General features: G+C 32.3%; 2 protein-coding genes across 3 annotated transcripts; one reads left to right on the top strand and one right to left on the bottom strand.

Annotated features, from left to right (window-relative positions):
* Nucleotides 1-10114: 10114 nt before the first annotated feature.
* On the bottom strand, nucleotides 10115-14099 carry LOC107860315. The gene is made up of 6 exons (XM_016705630.2): nucleotides 13754-14099; nucleotides 12534-12769; nucleotides 12183-12441; nucleotides 11269-11448; nucleotides 11027-11182; nucleotides 10115-10748 (listed from the first exon to the last, which is right to left on the bottom strand). The coding sequence occupies exons 1-6, from the start codon at nucleotides 13781-13783 to the stop codon at nucleotides 10581-10583; spliced, it is 1029 nt and encodes a 342-aa protein (XP_016561116.1). The 5' UTR covers nucleotides 13784-14099; the 3' UTR covers nucleotides 10115-10580.
* A 10523-nt stretch (nucleotides 14100-24622) lies between these two features.
* On the top strand, nucleotides 24623-27451 carry LOC107860314 (patatin-like protein 2). 2 transcript variants are annotated; one of them, XM_047407398.1, is made up of 7 exons: nucleotides 24623-25115; nucleotides 25303-25484; nucleotides 25883-26084; nucleotides 26153-26314; nucleotides 26428-26730; nucleotides 26831-27006; nucleotides 27120-27451. In XM_047407398.1, exons 1-7 carry the CDS (start codon nucleotides 24966-24968, stop codon nucleotides 27172-27174), a joined length of 1230 nt encoding a protein of 409 aa, XP_047263354.1. In that variant the 5' UTR covers nucleotides 24623-24965; the 3' UTR covers nucleotides 27175-27451. The 2 variants fall into 2 exon arrangements, with proteins under 2 accessions (XP_047263354.1, XP_016561115.1); XM_016705629.2 differs by having other exon boundaries at nucleotides 24625-25115; nucleotides 25898-26084.
* The last annotated feature ends 5 nt before the right edge of the window (nucleotides 27452-27456 follow it).

Below are 27456 nucleotides of genomic sequence, written 5' to 3'. Positions count from 1 at the left end.
TGAAACATAATTTAAAAAAAAAAATCAGAAATGAAAATAGCCACCTAGTGATATGGGGCCCTAGCACTCCTCTTTGTCTCAAATAGGTTATTGTACTGATTAGTTGTATCAAATAAGTCAAAATAAACCAAAGAAGTGGGATAAGCAATTCCATTGACTGTCCATTTCTCTCTATGGACTGAAAGTGGAATTAACGGAGAGGAGATTCTTTCCATAAGGACATCTTAAAGTTGGCTCCTCGAGTCCTGGAAGCCTCTCTTTAGCAATGGCCCACCAAATTGGGCAAAGACATAAAACATAGACTATAATATTACTCGAAAATAGAAAGCATGTCGTTTCAGCTTTGTTAGGCTGTGATACATAAGTGCTGTTGGCAGCTCAAATGGCTTTTACAGTACTCCATCTTTTCAATTTATTTGTTTGCTTTGACTTTAATATGAAGTTTGAGGAATTAAAGAGAGCTTTTGATTCTTATAATCTTGAATTAACGATATACAAAACATATATATTAAAATTATAATTAATTTTATAATTTTAAGCATATTAATATCACTTCAAATTAAAGAATTGTTAAAAACAAAATTAAAGTGATGCAGGATAATTTTTCAACTTACTCCTATCCCACTTTTATTGGCATGATAGTCTTTTACACCGGCATGCAGTATTTATTACCATTATAATTTTTCTTCCTCCTTTGCCTATTCTCAAGTTATATGGTTGATATTAGTTACGTCTAGCAGTTTTGGTAAAATATTCGGAGAAAAACCAAATGCCAAGCCCCAACTAACAAGGCACATTTTCTTAGAATTTTGTAGTGAGCAAATTTATTCAACTACTATATGTGGACTTGGTTTTCTGCTCACGAGAACCATCATTTTTAATGTATTTCTTTTCTTCCTATTTGGATTTGCTATACTTGAGCCGGTGGTCTTTCAAAACAGCCTCTCTACCTCCCCAAGGAGTGGTAAGGTCTGCGTACACTCTACCAAGAGACTTTTTTTCCAACATCGGCCTCGGGTAATTGCTTTAGAAAATATCACCATAATAAAGGTGATGTAGAATAATATATTATGGAGATAACATTGGAAAAACATGTTGATCATGGTATTTTGCATGCACTGACAAAAATCAGGGATGAAACAACTTCAATTTTTGAGAAGTATCATGATCGCCCAATAAGTACATAAATTGAACCGATATAAATAAGAGAGACCACGATTCAATTATGGGATATAAAAGTACAGTAAGTAAGTAGGGGGGAAAAGATGATCGAATATATCAGTATCTCATAATAGACTATTATTCTGCAAATATTATGTGAAGAAATACTAAAACTAAACCAGCCCAAGAGCTTCTTTTCAGAATTTCCGAATTTTTGACAGAAGTTTGAGGGGAACTATTTATTTCATACAATGATATCGAATATTATATTATAGTCTAAGTATTGAGATAATATATACTGTATATGTCCATATATGTAAAGTTTTGTGGACTTGTTTCGTGTCTGTTTTAAATATTAGTAATTAATTAAATTGCTCATTTGGACTGACTTATGAAGAGTAATGGGCAATTTAACTTATATCCACAGGATAAAGAATTTCAGGCTGAATTCATAGAATGTGATGTAACAACTAATGATACTTCCATTGAATAGCACATTTTTTTTAATAATAATTAAAAAGAAAAGAATTACATTGATACATAAATACAAAGTATGTATCTTCTTAGTTCCGTTTAAGAGAGTGACCAATACCAGGGCTATGACCAGGTCCTCCTGAAGACGCGAAACCGTCGGGATGACCAGGGGGTGGTGGCTGAGGCACTGTCTGAAACGGACTTGGTGGTGTTGGTGCTACTGGGGTTGCAAATGTGGCCACATTATTGTGAATTTGTGCCTTCTCTGTTGCATATTCTACTGTGTGAACATAGTGTCTAGAGGGATTATCATTTGTATCTTCGAACTTCAAGTGTCTTGCCTCAATAGAATGAATAATGTGGGTGAAGATCATGGCAAGGAAAAGGTTAGCAATAAGGATCAATATGAATAATTGAGCCATGAAGAGAGTGATAATAGAGAGATCAATGTAGTTGTTCTAGGTGTGCTTAAACTCTATTTTCCTTGTAGCTATTTATAGAAGAAAGGTAGCAACATGAGGGTTATTGAGATTATATTTCACATGCATTACACAAAAGAATGGACATGTACAATAACCATTTTCTTTTTTTTTTTTTTCCACAAAACGTGTAATATGGAGTTTTTTCTTTTTGTCCTTTTGTTAGCATGATGGTATTCAAACAGGTCCATTGGTACTGACGAATTCAGATTCGCATCAGGTTGGTGTTCTATAAAAGTTCTCTTTTCATGAGGTTCGAATTTAAGTTATGAACTGAAGCAGTCAGATGATTGTAATTGAAAGAGCTATTTTATTTAGCTTCAAGCAATCAGAATAAATAAAGTAGCAGTACAACTAAAACAGAAAAATGACGCTGAAAAAACTGCATAATGCCCAGAAAATAGGAATAACTAAACTAGGATAATGACTAAAAATAAACTGCTATCCCAAAAATCTGTTGAGGTCTTTTGACCCATTCCTAACAGCTACTGAAACACAGTAACATCTCCTCCTGGATCAGGAGCTGCAAATTTCCAGCTTTTCTCTAAGAAACTCGAACCTGCTAACATGAAATGACTTGGTAAAAATGTCCCCTACTTGATTATCTGATTTGCAATAGAGTAAAAACACTTCACTGTTCTTCTGCACTTCCCTCAAAAAATAAAACTTGATGTTGAAGTGCTTGGTCCTTCCATGAAACACGGGATCTTTGGATATGGCTATGGCAGCTTGATTATCCACAAAGATCACAGTGCTTTCTTCTTGCTCCAGCTGCAGATCAATCAAAATTTTCTTGAGCCATATTGCTTGATTAACAATAGCTACTGCTGCTATGAATTCTGCTTCAACTGTTGACTGTGCTACTGTTTGCTGTTTCTTTGAGCACCATGAGAAACACCCTGATCCAAAAGTGAAGCAATGACCGGAAGTATTTTTCATATCACCAGTTGAGCCGCCCCAATCACTATTAGAATATCCATAGAGTTTGAAGTTCTGACTTTTGCCAAATTTGATACCATAGGCTAGAGTTCCTTTAAGATACCTAACCACTCTTTTGGCAGCTATCATGTGCAACTCATTTGCACAATTTAAAAATCTGGATAAAACACTCAGAGGAAACAAAATGTCAGGCCTTGTTGTCGTAAGATACATCAAGCATTCAATTAAGCTTCGATGTGCTCCTTCATCAACTAGCTCAGCTCCATCATCCTTTTTCAACTTTTCTTTTTGATTCATCGGAGTACTCATACTCTTGCATTCTTCCATCCTAAATCTTTTAAGAATCTCCTTCATGTATTTCTTTTGACAAATAAAGACTTAATTTCGAGTTTGCTTGATCTCCATTCCCAGAAAATAAGTCATCTCGCCAAGATCAGTCATCTCAAAGACTTTCATCATCTCCTTGAATTCTTCAATCAAAGTTATATTATTTCCTGTCACAAGTAAATCATCGACATACAAAGAAATAATAATGATGTTAGAGTCAACTTTCTTGACATAAAGAGTTGATTCACTTAAGCTTTTTTCAAAGCCTAAGTCTAGCAAATGGTTATCCATTCGACTATACCAAGCTATAGGAGCTTGCTTTAGCCCGTATAAAGCTTTCTTTAATAGATAAACCATATCTTCATGTCCTGGTACACTAAACCCTTCTGGCTTCTCAACATAAAATTTTTCCTGCAGCACACCATTCAAGATGGCAGACTTCACGTCCATTTGAAAAATCTTCCAACTTTTTTGTGCTGCTATAACCAAAAGCATTCGAATTGTATCCAATCTAGCTACTGGGGCAAACGTATCAGAAAATCTACTCCCCAAACTTGTGCGTAGCCTTTCACCACCAATCTAGCTTTGTGCTTGTTTATCGAGCCGTCAGGATTGAACTTGGTTTGGAAAATTCATTTAACTCCAATCACTTTTATATCTTGTGGTCTTTTCACTAGCTTCCAAGTTTGGTTCTTTTCTATCATGGCCAACTCCTCCTTCATTGCATCTATCCATTTTTGATCAATTTTTGCTTCCTCGTATCCTGCAGGTTCAAAAATAGCAACATTGCATCTTTGATAAATATTAGAGAGTGACCTTGTTCCCCTAATAGGCTGATCATCCACCGATTCATCATAATCAAGCTTTAAATCATCATGTTTAACTTGAGACTCTTCATTCCAGTCCCATTGCTCATCTTCAAGGAATTGAACGTTCTACTTAGCACAATCTTGCCTGATTGAGGTTGAAAGATCCTATAAGCTTTAGAAATCAAACTGTAGCCAATAAAAACCCCCGGTTCAGTCTTCTCATCAAGCTTATCTCTTTTGACCTACGAAACATAAGAAAAACACATACATCCAAATATTTTGAGATTTTTTGCAATAGGTTTAACACCATACCAAGCCTCAAAAGGAGTCTTCTTTTCCACTGCCCTTGTCGGCAGTCTATTCAACAAGAAAATAGTTGTGTTCACTGCTTCTGTCCAGAATTTCTTCAGCAGGTTCTTCTCATGCAATAAGCACCTGTTCATCTCCATTATTGTTCTATTCTTTCTCTCACTCACTCCATTTTGCTGTGGAGAATATGGGACAGTGAGTTGGTGCTCTATTCCAGCTTCTTCACAAAAAGAATTGAACCTATCTGATATATATTCAGTTCCATTATCTGATCTAATGACCTGAATCTTGCAGCCGCTCTGATTTTTTATCCAAGCTTTGAACTTCATGAAAATTCCAACAACTTCAGACTTAAACTTCATAAAATAAATCCAATACATTCTTGTTAGATCATCAATGAAGATAATATAATACCTGCTTTCATTGAGCGATGGAGTTCTTTGTGGACCACAAAGATTGGTATGAATGAGTTGCAACTTCTCTGTAGCTCTCCATGTGAAACTTTTAAATGAAAGCCTAATCTTCTTGCCAAGCAAACAAGCTTTACAGCTTGAGAGATGCTCCTCCAAGTTTGGTAAACCACTTACCATTTTGCTTCTTTGCATAAACAACAAAGATTTGTGATGAAAATGCCCCAACCTTTTGTGCCACGTTTCTGCAACGGAGGACTAACTTGTAAAAGCTATTTGTTCCTCCACTAATGGATTCAAGGAAAAAAATTTTCCCTGCATTTTGATTCTAAACATTTCCTGACCACTAGGATAGCTAATTAGACACGCCTTGTTTTCTAATAATAATTTGAATCCATTTTTCAGCAGTCGTCCAACACTTAATAAATTTTGATCAAGTTCAGGAACAAATAAAACTTCGTAAATAAGTTTTGTACCTTTATAACTCTCAATTGCTACAGTCCCCTTTCCTGCCGCTGGGAGGTATTCTCCATTTCCGATCCTGATTCTTGATTTAACTGATTTGTCAAGTTCTCTAAAAATCTTTTCATCACTAGTCATGTGATTCGTACAATCACTATCAATAAGCCAGCTTTCACTTGAACTTTTGCTTGCGTAACAAGTACCCACAAATAATTGCTCCTCTCGCTCTTGATCTGCAATTTGTTCTTCATTTTGTTGTTGTAAATGCTTCTCTTTGCAGATAATCTCGGCATGACCAAGTTTTTGACACTTTCGGCATTTCATATCAGGCTTTCTCTAACACTTGAAGTGTGGATGATTTCTCCTCCCATAATGTTGACAAGAAGAATATTTGCCTTATTTGTTGTTAGCGGTGGCAGTAGCATTTTTTCCAGATGTAGCTTCATAGTTTCCATAATTTCCTCTTTCCTTTTCCTTTATTACCCTTAACAGCATCTGAACCAAGCTGCAACTTTGTTTGCAGGGCCCCCTCGATGGATCCCTCTTGCCTCATCATCCTTCGTTGTTCTTGTGCCTTCAGAGCACTCTATAACTCTGCCAAGGTAAGCCTTGACAGATCTTTAGTAGTTTCCAATGAAGCAATAGTTGCCTCATATCTTTCAGGTAAGGTTACAAGAAACTTTTGAACTATTCTATTGTCATTAAGTTCAGTTCCAAGTATCCTTGCCTTATTTGCAATCAGAAGCAACCTGTCAGAATAATCCTTAATGGTTTCGGATTCCTTCATTCTCTGCAGCTCGAATTCTCTGACCAAGTTCAGTACTTTCATTCCTCTGATTCTTTCATCTCCCTCGTACTCTTTCTTGAGGAAATCCCAAATTTCTTTGGCTGATTTACATGTCAGTACTCTACTGAAAATTATGGCAGAAACTGCAGCAAAGAGACATGATTTAGCTTTGGACTTTATTGTCCTCTCCTTGTAAGCTCTAATCTAAGCCATGGTTGGATTCTCTGGCAAAGGAACCACTTCATAGTCTTCCTCGACAGCCACCCACAAATCGCAGGCCTCCAAATAAGCCTGCATTTTTACTGCCCATGCTTGATAATTTTCTCCGTCGAAAACTGGCGGAGCCATAGCAGAAAAAGACCCTGCATTCTCCATTGTTTGAATGGTGTTTAGCAGCCATAAATTTGGATAAACACTCAGAAAGAAAACACTCACAAGTCTCTCACAAGTCCCTTAAGAAGTCAGACTCTGATACCAATGTTATGAACTGAAGCAGTCAGATGATTGTAATTGAAAGAGCTATTTTATTTAGCTTCAAGCAATCAGAATAAATAGAGTAGCAGTACAATTGAAACAGAAAAATGACTGCTGAAAAAACTGTATAATGCCTAGAAAATAGGAACAACTAAACTAGGATGATGACTAAAAATAAACTGCTATCCTAAAAATCTGTTGAGGTCTTTTGACCCATTCCTAACAGCTACTGAAACACAGTAACAAGACCGTTGACTAAGGGCAGAGGATGTCGACCATCCCATTACACCTCCCCAATGGTGCAGAATTTGTATAGTATATTGCTAAATGGTCCAATAACAATATTAATGCAACCACAAAGTACACAATGTAATCTCACAGTGTAATTCGCTGAATGTTGTTATGAGCCATGCAAGATTATATATCCCTCTTTACTGAGATAACTTTTTCCCGGGAGATTCAATAATAATCTCACATCATTTGGAGAAAGTTGAAATTCTTAATTTTATGTATTTAAGAACAGTACATACTTTGGTGGGCAAATTAAATTAGACTTCTGAGAGCCCGCCAGTCATGGAATCAAAATATTTTCCTTATTACTACTATATAGTATATGGATTGTTTGTATGTGCTCCACTGACTACCCTCTTTTTCAGTTCTTTATAGTACTATATACTATCAGTGAAGCATGCTCACTTTCCAACTGGAGAATCTCATAATATTCTGGTGTACTTTGCGGCCTACCTACTACTATTACTACCTCCCTTTCATTTTATTTGACACTCGCTTTGAAAAAGTATTTATTTGAGGTTTATTTTATTAAATCAATCTTGTTAGTTAAGTTTTGAAAATTTAAATACAAGTAGTGGTATTTTATATAGTTATTTAACGATGAGGATAGTATTGGAAGAAACTGATCAATTTACCTTGATTTGTTAAAGTGAACAATTCAAAATAATATTTTTGATATGAGGGTCAAATAAAATAAAACGGATGGAATATATTTTATTAATGTTCAACGAGCTCTTTGAATTCGCTAGTGGCAGAAATTGAACAGGCCGGAAGAGTTGCTTTAATTTGAGCTTGAAGGTGGGAAATTTTAATAGCTCAGTTGGTTGATTACCTGAATACTTCCTCCGTTTCATAGTAGTTGGCCCCTATTGATTTGACACACTCATTAAGAAAATAATAATTAGGGGTTTATTTTACCAAATTAACCTTATTAATTATACTTTGAAAATATAAATTTGAGTAAATACACTTTGTTTAGTCATTTAATGTTAAGGGTGATATTGGAAGAACATAATAAAATCCATAACAAAATCCTCTTGATTTCATCAAATGGACAACTAAATTGAAACAAATATTTTTAGAAAGAAGGTCAATTAAAACGAAACGGAGTAAGTATTTGCCTTGTTGGTGGGTAATGGCAATTCACTCCCCCATTTTTCATACCCCTGCCTCCAATTTATTTATTTATATTTTAAAAAAAAAAACTTGGAAGGAAATGTTGGCTGTAGTAACATGTGAAAAGTTCAACCAGAAGCACACTATATGGGGGGATCAACACGTTGGGCCAAGTACATTCTTGGCCCAGAATCAAACTGAATGTGGATAACAAAGTTGGGCTCGGCCCAGAATCAAACTGAAAAAAAGCTGGAATTTACGCTTACTTAACCGTACCCCTTCGGCCAAATCACATAAATACACAATTTTAGAAACTATATTACAAAATTTACCGCTATTATTTTTTATTTACAAAAGGTAGCTTTTATTTACAAAATCTATCAATTATTCAACTGTCATAAGTTATTTTGAAATAACTTTTACAAAACACCACTTTCTATACCATATTTATATTATAATATTTTAATATAGTTAAATAATTTTTAGAGAACACTAATTTCTATATCAATTTCATATTATATTTACAGAAATACCATTTTATAAATCATTTTTATATCATTATTTTAGAAGGTAATTATACCTCATAGAAATATACCATATTCAAATGTAGGTTTTTGACATAACCTTTATGGAAAATCAATTTCTATACTATATTTATATTATATTTTTAGGATATAGTTAAATAATTTTTAGAAGACACCAATTTCTATATCAAATGTATATCATGTTTATAGAAACATCAATTTCTACATTATTTTTATACCATTTACAGAATATATAACCTTTATGAAACACCAATTTCTACATTATTTTTATACCATTTACAAAATCTATAACCTTTATGAAACACCAATTTCTATACCATATTTATATCATGTTTATAAAAATATCCAAAAATATGTAAATAACCGGAGAAGATATAACAGCCACGATCTCTATCGCTACAAATCGGATATCACCGATAACAATGTACCCCCCCCCCCCCCCCCCGCCCCGCCATCGCGAAAAAAATCTGAGAGGGGGAGAAATCGGAGAGAGGAGAGTGAAAAATGACGGAAAACGAACTATTTCTCAAAGAAAGCAATCAAGATCTTGGAAAGTTATAGTAGCATCTAGTATTGCAGCTTTAATGGGAATAACTTTACGTATCAATTCATGATTTTGCCGGAATTGGCTGCACTGTTAATTCCCATCAAACAAACCCCCAAATCCGCCCCTAATCTTGGTTTTTCTAGTGATATCCATCGGAAAAAGGCGAACAGCAGCAGCGCAGAAACCATGTCCATCTCACACCAAAAGAAATCACACACTGAAAACACATAGAGACAAAGTGTTGGTGTAATATAACCAACATTTCAGCCACCACCATATTTTGAAATCACTTGTTCTTGATGAAAGTGAGGGACTTCAATGTCAAGCCTGTGAGAAGCCTATTTTTTAGCCCTTTCATGGTTGCATCTCTTGCAATTTCTACCTCCATGACAATTGCCTCAACGCGCCTCGTTCTCTGGTGCACCCTTCTCATCCTTCTCACCCTTTAACCCTTCTTCCAACTCCCAATTATTCGAGCCGATCTTTTACCTTTAACGCCTGTGGATCTGAAGGAAGGTCAAAATAGAATTTGTGGTATATTTTGTAATATAGACTACGGTATATTTTATAAAATAGAATCTTGTGGTATATTTTGTAATATAGACTCTTAACATTGTATATTTATGTGATTTTTCCTTAACCTTAAAGGTGGGTAGTCTTGAACTTTTGATCGGCTTCTCCATGAGTGAACTTTCAAAGTGTAAAGTCAAAACTTATCGAACTTGAAATTTTGCCCACAGGACAAGCAAGATTAAAATATAGGTAAACAGGTTGGGCTAAGTTCAATTCGTTCTTTCGTAATCGCATGGTTGATGGTCCTTTATTTTAGTGATGAAAATGGTTATTATTAAGAAGTAGATTTTGAACATGCCCCAACCTTTGGAACTTGGAAGGTGGGAAAAGGTTTTTAGGATTAGTATCAACATTTGGAAGGAGCAAAAGAACCAGAAAGCACATGAAAGAAATGAACATTTATCAAGCACACGATTCAAAAGGCCTTTTTTACTTACACTATTTGCCCAGTGGAAATTACAAAAATTGTTGGACCGTTAACAAGACTGCATTCAACATCATAAAGTACAATGCTAAGTAGAAAATAAGCTAACTACTTTATCAAATAACAGATAAAAAGGGGGGAAAGGAAAAGAACAAAGGAGAAAACAAGGAGAGAAATATTGCCTGCAAATCTATGCCTACTTGCCTTTGGCACTGCCCAACTTTAACTACTTCGCTATACACACTTCAAAGCGGAATAAAGTAAGTAAATAAAAAAAGGCTACAGATACATGAGAGTGAAAACTTGGTGCTACGCTGATTTCGACTGATCTTCAGAGGCAAATGCAGCAGTAAGCTTTTCCAAGTTGAGTGTATACCAGTCAGCTTTTGCAAGAAAAACAGCTGATATCTACACCTCCTTCATCGATCAATGAAAGTGACAAGTCAAAAATAATTAATAGTCAGCTCGGAGGAACTTCTCATAAGCTGTTCCACTCAAGGTCTTGTTTATGTCATCCCAGTTCTTGATATGCTTCCACAATGGCCCGTTATGTATCTTGACTTGACGGCTACTTAGATCCATATTTGGCAATCTTAGAAACTCAAGAACATCTACCAATTTCTGCATTAAAAGCACGAAACATGAGCAACACAGACGAAACAAGATTGCAGAAAATTATTGCTTTAGACGAGGCAAAAAGGGATTTGGTCTCTCCAGCATAGCAAGCTATGGAAGTTGGTCATCCAAAAAACTACTGAAAATACCCTTACTTTTTTCAGGAAGGGAAAGTAAAGAAGCTCGACTAAATTTACAGTATGAGTAAGTAATTAGGGAAGCTCCCTAGATTTTTTGAGGATTTAGAAATGTAGGACAAAAGTATTACAAGTTTAAGTTCTTACAGCTCGATTTCTGACTATATCTTCGTAATACAGAATCATATGCCGAGTGCTGTTAAAGTACTCCAGAGCCTCCGTGGCTGTTACCTCCATTCTCTTCAAATCTGTGATCAACAATGTTGTATTGATTTCTGGTTTATACTTTGCAAGAGTACCAGCCTAAGCAAAGCAGCAAAATGATTAGATTGTATAATTTTTTGTCCAAGTGCCTGCAGTGGTAAAGTGGGAAGGATGCAAGAAGATACCTCTTCAGGTGAGTGTACATGTGACTTATGTGTTCCGTTCAAGAGTTTGGCATATCGATCATAGGAATTTGAAAGCACAGAAACCATGCGTCGCAGTAGATTCTTTCTAAAGAGAAATATCACAGAAACACCCTTTTTATTGAAGTACTCAGCAATTTCCTTATGGTGTGCTATTAACCCCTGCAATTGCGATTATTAATCAAGTCAAATAACAACCCTCTTATTTCAAACAATCATTATTAAGTATCAAGTTCTTTATGACTATTACAAGAAATATAGCCTTCTTAATGAATTCTTGTGCTTTACATGGGTATAGCGCTTCCTGTAAACAAGGAAAACAGAAATAGTGGCCAACACCTCCATGAGTGCGTGAGTGTTCGGCTATCATCAATCCAAGCCATATGCAGAACAACGAACGAACAGTTTTAGGTGATAAAAGCATCTATTAATTGCAATATCTTGACAGGTATAGATGTTCTTAGCCCTTTTTATCTCTCAGATCATCACTAAACATGTCATTTAGACAATTAGTCTTAACAGTTTGGTGAAGCTTTCCAGTTTCTCGATGGAATGCATATGAGTTTCCTTGTGAATGAGTTCGCAGGTTCCTTTAAGTCGAGTGTAGCAAAGGGATTCTCCAAAGAGAAGCTCTCTTGTAATAATTAATTCTTTTCAACAAGTAAAACTTGACCTTCTACCCCAGGCTACAAGTTCAAGAGGACCTTTCCCCTTTTCAAAAGGGGAAATACTTTGGCGATGTGGAGTCACAGTTAACTATCTGGAAAAACTCTGGAGTCGTAAGGAGTTCAAGAGAGGCCTTAACTACTCCATATTCATCTCTACCTTCAAGCTTTCCAACATATAGAATCTGAAGCATGACAAGGGACACTTTTAAGGTAACAAAAAGTTATTACCTGATTAAACATCCATTTGAAGCCCACTGCAGCCGAGCAATGATTTTTGGAAGCACTCGTAAAGAAGTCCAAATTGTAAACTGTGTCCAATGTCCTCAGGATTGAAGAAGCATTTTCTCTCCTATCTTTGACAGAGAATATTTCACCATTGGAGCTTACATTCATATGACTATTCAATAGTGTCTCAAACCATCCACTCCCAGACCTCTGCATTGAGAGAATGGCAAAGAGCCGTACAGGATTACAGCCACATTCGTTCCTAAATCAAATAAAATGGAGGTGAATTGAGTCCAGGCAAATTCGTGTAAGACGAAAGCTTAAGAATCAAACCGAAATTTCTCAACTACATACCGGCTAAAGGTTTTTGGCTTCGGATAATGCACGTATGGAATTTGGGATCGATCCATGTCATAGTTATGACAAGGCCTTTCTATGACTTCAATGTTCAAGTATTTGCTCGTTTTCTCCATGTTAGTTTGTTTAAGACAAATTGAACAGATATAAATACCAAAGATCAGCGTAAAAGCTACAACCACCATCCTTAACAATGCTGGAGACTTCTTGGGAGGTTTTATGATGATACTATCCTGTCATTCAAATACAAGCCAATATTCAATATGAAACTGGAAAGAAAAAGACAAAGGCGAAGTTACTTATCACTTTAACCTTATACCACAGATTAAGCAAGATACAAGTTACCTTTGGGTTTATAAGCTCAATTAAAAAGCTACAACATAAGGAACAATAAAACCATAACCAAATTGTAAAGAAAGGTGATTTATTTATTGAAAGAAGAGATAAACAATCCCAATTAGTGACTGCAAAGGGAAAAACAGAACAAGTATTTCAAGGGAAAGCAATACCACCGGCACAAATTAGGTTACAAGATAAGTTATACTCAGCTAGTTGTCTCTGAAAGTATATGAATAAGTAAAATTTATATCTACTTGAACTTAGAAAACTCAAAATTTCTACAACCAAGGGTGTGACCCAGTCGTCCAATGAAGTGGGTTGCACACCATGAGGTCTAGGTTCAATTTCCAAATGAGACAAACACCAGATGATTTCTTCTCATCTGTTCTACAATGGTATACAGAGTTAGCTGGTACCTGTTGCCGGGGGGAGGAGACAGGTATCCAATCTGGCCCGGACACCACAGTTAAGTTATCAAAAAGGGAAAAAAAGAGTATTCAAAATTTCTGCTGAAGTTGAAAACGTTTTAATCAGAAATCCGAAGAACAAATACAAGAGGATGCACAAGTTTTTCCACTGTTTCCACACGAAGTACTGCACAAATAATAGTGAAATTATTTTTGTCAACAAGAATATACTCCAAGATAACTTTAAGTTTGAATCCACCAAAACATTCACTGTGGCACCAACAAAGAACCCAACAACAAGAGGGGGGAGCTGTGTTTCCAGCTCAAACAAGAATGTAAATTACCCAATTCCAAAGAACAAATTTTCAGCTGGATCTCAGCTTAACATACTCAAAAAGAGCTACAGAAAAGGAAAAGGGAACACAAATGTTTAGAATGAAAAACTAGAATGGAAAAGTTAAAAGCACAAACCTTTGCAAAGAAACAAATTTCCTCAACCATCTTATCTCCTACTTGTAAGTAAATAAACAAAGAAAAATGAAAAGGGTGTATAGAAAACTCAAAATCTTGAACTACTGTTGGCCCCTTTTTCTCACAGTATATATATACTCAGCAGTTCAAATGCCTGTGCTTTATGTATGTATCAGCTGTGTATGTAATGGAAGCAGAGGGTTTGAGGAAGAGGGCTTTAAAGGGTCAACAGCTGGAAGTGCACTCGCATCAAGAAAGAAACACCTCTCAAGTTTTGCTGCTGATGGTCTCTTTCAATTTAGATTTTCTAGGACAGAATTATGTGGAAACATGTCTATAGTCTCCTCCTTCAAATTTACTGTTTACTTATTCCGTCCTTTTCTTTTCTTTTTTTCCAAGTAGCCTGCGCTCGATAATTACGAGACTAATCCTTCATTCTTCAGTCAGCACATTTTACAGTAGAAAACTTGACATAGAGTTTACTCTATTCGCTAGTCTAGTCGCTAGAGATGAGGATCAAACCCTCGATCTCTTGCTTAAAAGACATAGCGCTGAACCACTATACCAATTTTAATGGTTATTCCGTTCTTTTCGTTTTAATTCATCATCTTGTTAAAAGTTTGTTTTCAATTAATTATTCTATTTAAAAAATAAAAAAAATATTGATATTCTTTTATTAAAATAACTATATAATGTGTATATAATTAAATTTATATTTTTAAAATATAATTAATAAGACTAATTTAATTAAATAAACTCCTAATAAATATTTTCTTAATAATAGTATAGAGTCGATTATTTTGAAATAAAGGAAATATTTCCTAATTGAATTTCCACTAACTTGTCATTTTTGACATATGAAAAAAGATAAAAAAATAAATAAATAAAATCCATTTTACCTTAAGTTTTTCTTGAATTTCCTACCTTACTTGGATTCTACCATAATTGTATTTTACTTCAAAAAAAATTTAGTGAAAAATATTTCCTAGTAGAAAAAGATCTCTTTCCTATTAGATTTCTATTAGGTTTATTCGTTCGTAGAAGAAGGATTTTGTAACCGAAGATTTCTCTTATCAAGTCATAACACAACTCTATCACAATGTAGTCTTTAAAAGTTTTGTTTAGAGAAAATTTTTCTCAATTAATTTTTATGTTTTTTATTTAGATTTTTAATATGTAGGCCTATTAGCCTAATCATACCAATAATATTATGTTTTAGTATATTTTTCTTGCCATTTTATTTATCGTCTCAATAGTCTGCAGCTATTAGCTTCTGCATGATGCACTCTCGATTTCGAACCTAACATATTCCTCAAACTAATTTAAGACACAATAACAATCATCAATTAATAGGAGTATTATCATAAAATGATCAGAACTAATAATTATTTTCTCAATGAATGTATTAAGTGAAATATGATAAGTAAAAATTAAAGTTTAGAATGTTAGCCAGTACACAATGACTCACAAAAGCAAAATAGAGAAAATGAATTTATAATTATTTAATTAAGGTGTAGCTAAGCTTAATTGTCGCACAAAAATAGAAGTTGGGAAAGTTTTTAACCATAAAAGGAAAAGGTAGTCACAAATTTTATATATAAATTGCAAGTAATTTCAAACCTATAAGAGAAAGATTCTTCAATTTATGTTTTTCTTTCCAAATTTACTAGGACAAGAAACTTTCTAAATCAAAAGAAATTATGAATTTTTTAAAATATATATAAAAAAAAAAGGTTTTTCTATCTACAAAGGCAATATATTATTCTTTTCCAAGTTTATTCGGACAATAAAATATTCCTAAACTAATAAAAATTAGGAATTTTCAAAATATAGAAAGGAAAAAATCAAAACACAACTAACATTAAATTATTGGTGGGGTGCTTCTTAGGTGCACTACCACTAATATAATGACCCCAAGAATGTGTATTTGAGTACTACTTGATTACTTGTCGTCATTCCTTTAAATTTTTAACGAGAGATTATCTCACTGAGTTTAATGAGCAAATATATATGCCTATTATCTATCAATTAGATATTTAAGGGGGAGTATTATAAATGTATCATATATATAATGAATATCTACTTTATCATATATAGTGAATACCTACTTTAACATATATTTTGTATGTCTATTTATGAAAAAGTTACAAACTCAAGATTAGTTTTCTCCTATAAATAAAGGTTCCTCTCATTGTAAATGATCCTTCAAGAGAAATGAGAATTATTCTCTCTATTCTCTCTACTCTTCTTCTTTATCCTTTAGGGGTCGTTTGGTTGAGTGTATTGGATTGTTAATGCATGCATTAGTTTAATGTATATTAGTAGTACCTTGTTTGGTATATTTTTTTACCCTATGTATAACTAATGCAGGTATTAGTTATACACTCTATTGTGTATTGGGGTATGTATTACTAATACCTCAAAAACCATGGCATTGGCAATGCAATGGATCTAATGCACGAATTAACATGCTTAAAGACCCTATTACCCCTCAAAAAAATTTTTGCATCCTTTCCAACATATATATTGAGGGTATTATGTGAATTTTTTTTAATTTTTTTAGAAATTATGTTATTCATGTTTTTTTAATACATTGAACCAAACACTACATAAGAAAAAATACAAGTATAACTAATGCAAGCATAACTAACATAAACATTACTAATACACCATATTTTACATTATTCTTATATACTCTAACAAACGACCCCTTAGTTATTTCATAACAACTTGAAATATATTGAAATAAATTTCTTCCATTTTGTAGTCCAAAATTACCATTTGAGTGATCACATCTTTTTCATAATATTTTTAATTTTAGAATAACACTTTGATTATTATATTTTTTTCATGTAATTTGTTTGATTACTAACTGATTATTCTCTTAATTGATATTTTTGATACTTTCTTGATTTAGTCAATTGTAATCAAATCATAAATGTTGATTTAGTCAATTGTAATCAAATCATAAATATTCTTTTTTATATAATATTATTATTTAAATTAATTATACACATATTTGAGTGATGACATTTTTTTCATAATATTTTTAATTTTGGAAGAACTCATTTGTCATAATAATCTTTTTTATATAAGTTACTTGATTATTAATTAGTTATGCTCGAATTAAATTTTTTGTAATACTTTCTTGATTTACTAAATTGTAGTGAAATCATAAATGTTTTTTAAATAATATTATTATTTAAATTAGTTGTGTATGTTTTTTTAGGGATAAAATCTTTTTCATAATATTTTTATTTTGAAATGACTTTTTGATTATTATAATCTTATTCATATAAGTTACATGATTACTATTTACTAATTGATTTATTGTAATATTTTCTTGATTTACTCAATTGTAGTAAAATTATAAATATCTACTTTTTATAATATTATTATTATTTATGTTGTTTAAATTAATTATTCACATATTTTAAGGAATGACATCTCTATTGAAATATTTTTTATTTTGGAATGACTTTTTGGTCATAGTAATTTTTTTCATACAAGTTGCTTGATTACTAATTGATTATTCACCAAAATAAATTTTGTTCCAACAAAATAGATTTTTGTTGCCAAAATACCAAGTGGTTAGTTCTCAATATGCCACTTGGCTTAATTTTAGGCTAATTTCTGTGCTTTATATATATATAGAGAGAGAGATTATTATTTGTGTTGTTTAAATTAATTGTTCACATATTTTAAGGAATGACATCTCTATTGAAATATTTTTTCTTTTGAAATGAGTTTTTGGTCATAGTAATTTTTTCATACAAGTTACTTGATTATTAATTGGTTATCCACCAAAATAAATTTTGTTGCCAACAAAATAGATTCTTGTTACCAATATACCAAGTGACTAGTTCTCAATATGTCACTTGGCTTAATTTTAAGCTATCTTCTTTGTTTTATTATACATATAGATGCAAGTAATCTAAATATGGAGTACATTTAATATTTTTCATCTCAATTTATTTGATCTATATTTTTGTTATTTTATTTAAAAAATAAAAAATTTAGCAATTTTTCAGTTGCTATATTTAAGATTAAAATTTACAAATTTTTGGAGTAATATATATTTTAGGTTTTGGATTCTCCTTTTTGGTCGATGTCCATGTCCAACTCATAAAGGCAATAGGAACTTAATAAAAACGCCAAAATTCTGGCATGCTTCAGGTTAGGTTTATGCCACCCTCTGACTTCACTTTTGTCTTTTTTTCAACTTTTACCATGTTTTTTGCAAGGAGGTTTATTTTTATACGTTTGATATGTTAAGTAAAGTTTCTATAAAAGTGCTATTAGTATTAATTATTGTAGGTGCAAATAAAATCAAAATTGATAATTATGAAGAAACGAAAGTAACATTTATGTGAGATGCATGAATACTCTTATGACTCTGTTCGTTATGCGATACATAATTTGACACTACCAAAAATACATAGCGCATTTAATATTTACTCAAAATTGATACTTATTATAGTTAAAGTGATATAATAAAGTGAAAATATGTATATGCATTAATTGATCATGGTCAAGTTTGTGTGCGTTTCAATATATATTCATTGTCTACGTGCGTAACGCTTAGCATTACTTCTATCGTGTATCTTGATATATATAACACAATGCATAAGTCATGCATATTTCAAGTGGAATAGAATGTAAAATAAAAAATACATGGATTAAAATTATAAAATAACCAAACTAGTCCTCATAATATACTGCATGAGAATTATTTTATTTAGGCATAAATATTTTAAAATTAATTCATGCTTTACTGATCCTTGTCTAACTAATTATTGTATAACTAATAGTACTTGCCTAACTAATTCTCTAATTCATATATTACTAATCTTCACATAATGAATGTCTGGATTACTAGGTCACACAACTTATGATTATGAAACCAGTAGGATCTTAATTATTCAAAACGAATACATGAAGAATACAATCTTTATATTAATTTTGTGTATAACTTAAACTCATTTCACCAAATGATTTTTTCTCGTCTCGGATCTTATAAGTAATAGCTAGGCCTTTATTGAATTAGCATCTTTTAACCATCAAAGATATGGTGCAGCGGATGGACTGCTCCTCTCTTAACTAGAAGTCATGGATTCAAGCACTGAGAATGATTTTTTTTTATAGGGAGCGCTTCCCCCTGAGTTGACTCTACGCAGCATGAATTCAGATTAATCGGGCTTCAATATGAGTACCAAACACCGTATGAGAAAATCAAAAAAAGAATTAGCATCTTTTAAGAATAAAGAAATTTATTTCCTCTCAAAAGACATTTCCTTGTCAACCCAGTACGAGCAAAAACCAACAAATTGAAGTGGAAGAAAGGTGGAAATATGTTGTCCTTTATTATCTTTTGGATTTGTACTTTTCTATTCCCTTCTTTAATAATTTTCTTCATTATTTCCATAGTCCAAATATGGGGTGGTTGGTAAAGAAGGGTCATAAATGGTTAAACTAATCTGTTAGAAGTTGGAACTGAAGGAAAGACAGGAAAACAAAATTTCTTCATGCAATCTACTATTCTCTTCATCTCAAGTTATCTATACTGATTTTTAAATAAGTAGTAATTATTTATCATCTTAAAACTTAAAAACGAAATTAATTATTTTATCTGTAACAATAATTGTTCTTAAAAACTACGTACTACAAACATCTCACTAAGGTAAATGTTTAATGAAGAGAAAGATTATACCTTAAGACATAGTGAAGGTAAAGTGAACAAAAATCCCTACTAGCTATTTAGTGTTTGTTCAAGGGGCATGTCAAAAAAAAATAAGAAAGTAATAGTAATACTAAAGCTCCATTTGACCATGAAAATAATACTTTTTTAAGTAGTTGGTGTTATGTTTGATCATGAATATAAGTTGAAGTTGTTTTTAAAATTTTGTGAGAGAAATAAGATTGAGAAAAGTGAAAATAAGTTTTTCAAAAATAATTTTCACTAAAATGAAATAATTTTTATAACCAAATACTATAATTTTTTATTTTTTTTACTAAAATAAAATAATTTTTCAAAAAAAGTGAAAGAATTTTGAAGGCCAAACACTTACTAAATGGATTTAATTAGATTTTACATTATCAAGAATCAAAATTGTTAGAAAAGTTAAAATTGGGAGTCGTGTTGGCAGTGTAAGATGGAAATTAAATTCCTTGGGACGACTATTTATTCGGCAATAAAAATCTCATGAAACTAACTCCATGCAATATTGATAGACACTTGTCTCATGCACGTTTTAAGTCTATTTTTGTCCTAAATTAAAATTACTTTAGTTACAGGGATTTGCTTAATTATACTTTCCATTAATTTAAGACGTTATTGAGATTATTTCCTTAAGCACAGAATTATTTTCCAGAACTAATTTGCACTGAAACACCTCAAGAAAAGTCGACACATGATAGAAATGATCATTACGAATCAACGTAATTGTAACGCAATAAGTTTAATGATTGTTGAATATGCTTTTTCTTTTGCTTTTCTTTCTTTTAAAATTTAAATTAACCTCCTCATTTTCGTTGTCTGTGAAGTGGTCCATCAAATCCAATGTTTTTTTTTTACTCATTCATAAGTTCCACTAATGATCAACGGTCATCATGACATGACATGCGAACTAAATGCTAGTATTTAATACTAGTAGTAAGTGACCTAAATAACATGTAAGTGTGCGATGAAAATATAATTTTTTGGAGTTGAAATTGAAGTTGTGTTTGACCATGAATATATATTAAAATTATTTTTGAAATTTTGTGAGAAAAGTAGAGTGAAAAAAGTGAAAACAAGTTTTTCTTGTTTTCACTTTTCCAAAATGGAATTTTCATGGCCAAACTTTGTGATTTTTACTAAAGTGAAATAATTTTTCGAAAAAAAGTGAAAAATACCCATGGCCAAACGACTACTTATTTGTGGTATAAGGGTCAAGACTCCGTAAACTAAAATGAGATGGAGAGAGTAGTACTACTCCTTCTATCTCAAATTAGCAGAATGTTTCTCTTTTACATGTCACTTAAGAAAACATTAGTTAATTAGAAGATTTCTTTAAAAAAATATTTTACCTTTTATTTATGTCGTAAAATATAATATCTCATTTCATTAAATATTTACGCTGTTGAAGTATTTGTAATCTTTAATAATAATTACTACAAAGGCTAAATTTAAGAAATTATTAAGTTTATCTTGAACTTTTAAAAATGAAAAATAATTTAAGATAACTATTTTTAGATAATCGGAGATGGAAAGAATATTAGTAAAGATAACTATATTTAGAAACCACGATGGATGATCGGAGATGGAGAGAGTATTAGTAATACAATTTCTCTTGTAATCGTTTGACAAATTGATATTTTTTTCTAAAATATTTAGCGTTTTAGCAAGTCAAGAAGTTATTGATTGATCATGTTATTTTGAAAAATGAAATCTATCCCTATTATTTCAATAAGTATAGTGTTAGTTAAGCTGTTAAGGGAATATTAGTTAAAACCGCGATTAAACAAAATTGTTTTGGAGAAATATCTTATGATTAAGAATAGTTTACGAGAACTTAAAGACATCAATAGACTTATTTTTGGCTTTCATGTCCGGTATTGCAGGGCTATTTTTAGGGGCGGCGCTCTCAATATGACCTTTTTTTTTATTATTATTTTGGTAGCTTGAACTTTGATTAAAGGTGAATGAATCTCAATCACTCCATACAACTCATGTTGGTAGTCATGAATAGATTAATCAAAGGGTAGAGTACTACAGTCGCAATTACAGCAATTCAACATATATATGAGGGTTACAATTTTGCAAATAGGTTCCGTAAGCTATCCACTTTAATATTAGTAATAATAATTGAGTCATTAATTATGGATTACTTAATCTATTGTTACTGAGTACAGCCTTAATTCTAGATTCTGACATCATGTGTACTGTTTTATGACAATTGAGTAATTGTTCAACCACGGGGCTGACTATCGTTTTCTTAATTACTATAACGGGTTCGTTTGGTACAAGGACTAAATTATTCTGGGATTGTAATACTAATTTATCCCATTTGAGAGATTGGATAAAATAAATCTCAAATCTGAATGTAATAAGGTAAGATATCTCAGGATTAAGCCTGAGATAAAATTTATATATGGCATTTGATAAGCAGTATAAATTTGTTGTGAACGGGTGTTAAAGAGTCAGTACATTTAATTTGTATAATCGGGAAGTGGAAATAATTTCTTCCTCCTTTTTACAGTGAAATGATGGCTAATCATAAGTAGGTATAAGAGTTTAGTGTAAGGTGTAAGCATATGAAAAAAAAGAGCATTTGATTTTTAGCATGTAGATTGTTTACCCACGATTAGCTAGCGTTGAAGTAACTTAAAAAGTTGTTGTCATATGATTAGAAGGTTATGAGTTCAAGTTGTGGAAAGTTTCTGACGAAATACAAGATAAGAATGCATGCAACATACCTTTATTGACCGACTCTTTCGTGAATCCTGCACATAGATGGAACCTGAATCTTAACAACCATGGTTTGATGCAAAAACTTTTTTGTTTTAGAAAAAAGAAAAAAAGAAGAGGAAAATGGCGTAGGAGATAAGTGAGGCGAGAAACAAGGTCCAACGTCGACAGGAAAATTTGGTCTTCTAGGACAACCACAATTACTACTCCCTCCTCCCAAAAATCATTATCCCATTTATTTTATTGTATGTTTGATTAAAAAAATATTAAATATAAGGTATAGTTTATTAAGTTACTTCTATTTGTTAGATGTTTTTTTTTGAAAATTTAGTATTAGTACTTCCTCTGACTTTAATATTTATTTGACTGCTATTAAATTGACACATATATACCTAAAAAAACAATAAATTATTAGGTAATTTACTACATAAATTTTTAAATATAATAAACTTAATGTGTTAAAAAATACATTGGGTAATGAATTGTATTAATATCAATGGTATAATGGCCATAAAATGCTAAATTATTAGTTGTTTTTTTTTAAAACTAGATAGGTATTGTTGAATATTTATTTTTATTATAGTGGATAAATAAAAATAAATAAGTAAAAGAAAATGAACGGAGTAACTAAACAATTTTTTTAGCAATTTGAGAATAAATTTGCTTAGGTACACTGTCAGGATCAAAATTGCTTGTTTAAATGATTAAAGATTGATATACTTATTGACAAGCATGGGGGATCAAAATAGGAAAAGGCAATAACATACCTATTTTTAGTGAAGTAAAGACTTTGTTTGACGCTCATATCCTAATCCTATTGGGCCTTCCAAAGGTTTGGACTAAACACAATTGGAACACTTTCTTGGACCCAAATTGAAGTCTTATTAGATGATCCAATTATTCCTATTTGGTAGACAAAAAATCACAGATTTAAGGTGGCTCCATAAAATTTCAATTTAATCATGAAGGATCTTCTAGTAATAGGATACATATTATTTTGTTTATAATTAAAGGCATAGTCTTCCATCGATTTTTGTTCGTTCAAGATTTTGTGAGCTCATAATTGATCAAGGATTGAACTCTTTTAATTAAAATAAAATTTAATAATAAACTCATGAATATTCTTAATCTATTTAATCATAATATTGTAGTCGATCGGGTGAAAACATATCAAAATTTTGTACTAGATGAAATTACTTAGTTGATTTTCCTGTTCATTTATTTTTTTTTACCAAATAAATACCGTGTAAGTGTGTATGTATGTATGTATGTATGTTTATCTTTTACTTTTTCAAAGTAGTCTGAAGCATGATGATATAGAAATTAGTTAAAAAAAATAGGAAATAATAAAAGGTCAAGTAACATCATAAATTTTTCAAAGGCAATAGCGTACGCAGAGTATGTATATGTTGAAGAAACTTTAAAACTAGGTTCCACGTAACAGGTTTGTATACATTATAATATAATATGAAACAAAATGGACTTCACATCGTAAGTTTTTCTAGCATACAATTATTATGACAAAGAACACAAAAGGGATCGTTTGGTTGGGAAATTGTTATCTCGAGATAATTAATACCGGGATTAGTTATTCCGGAATTAACTTATTCCCACCATGTATATGGGATAAGTTATCCCATCACTATGGTGTAATCGGTGGGATAAGTTATCCCACCATTGATTAATCCCTCCAACCAAATATGAGATAAAATGATCTTTTATTTTATCCCAAGATTACTTATTCAAGGCATATCCTAAAAGTAAACTTTGAATTTTTTTTTTAATGAAATAGATGAAGTGTCCACCACTTCTTTGCATAGGACTTTTTTTTGCTGTTTTCTTGCAAGTCATTGTGTATTGACATTTTTATTTTTGGCCAGGTTTTCTTGTTTGACTTTTCTCCATTTTTGTGAGTATTGTTACTTCTAATCTTTTCATCTGATTCTACGATCTTCTTGCACTACAAGCAAAATAAAATTTGTAAATATAATAAAACTACATTGCATGCATCTCCTGACGAAAGAAGGGATTTAATAACACCAACGACATGTATAGTTTATGCTAATTAAAAAAGTAATGGTCATGAAAACATATCCCAGGGAAAAATATCCAAGGAATATTGTAGCTATTTCCCCCCCTTAATTATTCAAGTGAGATCAAAATGTGAGAGAGAAAAAATACTTGCAAATTCAAAATGAAATTGTGCCAAATCCTTGTCAGTGTAAGTTGCAAAAAATAGCCTCAAATGATTGTTAACGTGTAAAATTGTGTATTTATGAATGAACAACAATTAATCTTCGAGGACTTGTAACTATTAAATAAATTTAAATTATTGGATGTTGCTTACAACATGGACAGGACGCTGAAGAAACTTAAAAATAACACTAGTAGTTCTCAACTATTACTCCATCTTATCTACAACTTACTCCATTAATTAATTAACTTAAACTCAATGTAGACTCTTCAATAATCTTTCAAGTGAAATTAATTATTAATTGGAAAGATGAACTCAAGAAGAAGAATCATTTGGGATTTGTTCATGAACTCTTCAAAGATCACTTTATATATCTTTGTTGTAATAATCATCGACAAAGACGTCCTCTTGATTAAAATATTTTTTTCCTTTTGTCTTTTTATTTATTATAATTCTCATCTTTGATACGCCTAGCACAATGTTTCTATATATTTATTCACATTATGATTAGCATATGAGATTGAACTAGAAAAGTATCGTTCTATCCATCTATCTATCTTGATATTCCAATGGAAAACGTAGCTGCAGGTGGATCATCTCGAGTAGCAATGCCCCCTCCCAACACAGGGAAGCTGATAACCATTCTAGCCATTGATGGAGGAGGAATTAGAGGAATCATTCCTGGGGTTATCCTTGCCTATCTTGAATCACAACTTCAGGTAAATTTTTAATTACATTACAAAAATAAAAAAAAAATGTTCAAGACTTGTTGGCTATGTACCCCTACACAATTTATTATGCATTTAGAGGTGGATGTTGTGAGTTTAGTAATAAGAAGGTTAAAATTTTAATTCATGATCAAGTTAATCTTGGATCCATTTCTGATTGTATTCGTTTTATTTGAAGGAATTGGATGGGAAAGATGCAAGAATTGCAGATTATTTTGATTTGATAGCAGGAACAAGCACGGGTGGGCTTGTAACAGCCATGTTAGCTGCACCAAACAAAGATAAACGCCCTTTCTATGCTGCCAAAGATATAGTACCTTTCTATCGTGAGCACTCCCCAAAAATCTTTCCCCAGAGCGGGTAACATATTTCTTGATTTTTCTTTTTCAATAATGGGGAAGTACGGATAATTTGCATGCATTTTTTGATAGTACAAGCATCGCATGTAATTATGCATACCAAAACTTGAGCATATGTGAAAAGGTCATTTCTTGTCTTGACTTGTGCTCTTATAATTTTTACCAACTTCATTGATCATTAGATCATCCTTGGATATATGTACTAGATATTATAATAACACTGTTATACGAGCAATTCATCTCAACTGTTCTGCTGGATACTTGCGACTTTCAATTCACCTAGCAATATTTTCGTCTCTACTAATATTTGAATTATGCACTGCTACAATTTTCACCCACTTCATGATTAACTGTTAGACCACAACCTTGAATGCAAGGTATATGTCTTGATTTTCGTAGGATTAATGTTTGCAGTGGACCATTTGCTGGGGTTATAAATCTAGCTAAAATGTTGAAGGGACCTAAATATGATGGGGAGTATCTTCATAAACTTATCAAGGGACTCCTAGGAGGTACCAGGTTGCATGATACCTTAACTGCCGTTGTAATTCCAACTTTTGACATCAAGAGACTTCAGCCAGTTATATTTAGCTCATATGAGGTGTGCCTTCTAACTTTCTACAACACGTGCCAATATATATAAAATTAATTATTTTAACCATTTTTTAGACGAAATCGAGACCTCATTTGGATGCCGAGCTGGCGGATATATGCATTAGTACCTCGGCAGCGCCAACTTTTCTACCTGCCCATACTTTCAAGAACAAGGATGCTCAAAACAATGAACGCGAATTCAACCTAATTGATGGTGGTATAGCTGCTAATAACCCGGTAAATATATTATATGACATAGTATAGTATAGACAAAATTCTTGAATCAGTAGTTTACAGTAGAAAATTCGATACTAATTGAATATTTAGTTTATGTGTATGATGAATTTTAGACATTGGTCGCAATTGGTGAGGTGACCAAGCAAGTAGTGATGAAGCACGAAGACTTATTCCCTATCAAGCCCATGGAATATGGTCGTTTTCTGGTAATATCACTTGGGACAGGCAATGCAAAGAATGAGGAAAAATACAATGCTAAAATGGCTGCCAAATGGGGATTGCTTAGCTGGTTAACCCATAACAACTCCACACCAATCGTCGAAGCTTATAATCAAGCAAGCGCTGATATGGTTGATCTTCACAACTTTGTGGTTTTCAAAGCTCTTCACTCCGACGATAAATACCTCCGAATCCAGGTACCTCGAGCCTCAATTATATACACTGAATGTTATGCTAGCTTACATTTTTCACTAACTTAAAACCGATTGTCATAATTTTACACTTGCTTGGTACCAGGATGATACTTTGACGGGGAGTTTGGCCTCAGTTGACATAGCCACAAAGGAAAACTTAGAAGGTCTAGTCAAGGTAGGAGAACGGCTGCTGGAAAAACCAACTTCCAGGATTAACTTAGACAAAGGAGTTTATGAACCAATTGAGAAAGGAGGAACCAACAAGGAAGCTCTTCGGAGGTATGTACACTTACCTGCTGCATCTATAGTTTATTAGTTGTTCAACATTCATTATATATAAACAGCTGATGATATACTAATTAGTGATCACCGTCTCGTTTAAAATCATGCAGGTTTGCAAAGATACTTTCGGACGAGAGAAGATTCCGCCAGTCCAATGTCAAGTAGTCAGTTGGTTTAAATGACATTGTATTGTTATTCACTTTGTTCCTACAGTGTGAATGTATTGTGTATTTCAGTTTTATAATGTACCCCTTCTATTCATTTTATTCCTTTATATGTTGTTGGGATTAAATCTTCATAACTTTTGTAGCATATCATTCTGTGGGCCAGTCAATGTTGCAATATGGCAACACCTTCTTATACATAAGAATAAATACATTTCTATAAATACAAAAAGTGTCGTCTTTCGTTTAGTCGAGTCTTTATAACACTATGCGTTCAGCTCGA

This window comes from Capsicum annuum, chromosome 2 (assembly GCF_002878395.1).
Source record: "Capsicum annuum cultivar UCD-10X-F1 chromosome 2, UCD10Xv1.1, whole genome shotgun sequence".
Taxonomy (NCBI): Eukaryota; Viridiplantae; Streptophyta; class Magnoliopsida; order Solanales; family Solanaceae; genus Capsicum; species Capsicum annuum.
This window is presented reverse-complemented; position numbering and strand designations above follow the sequence as displayed.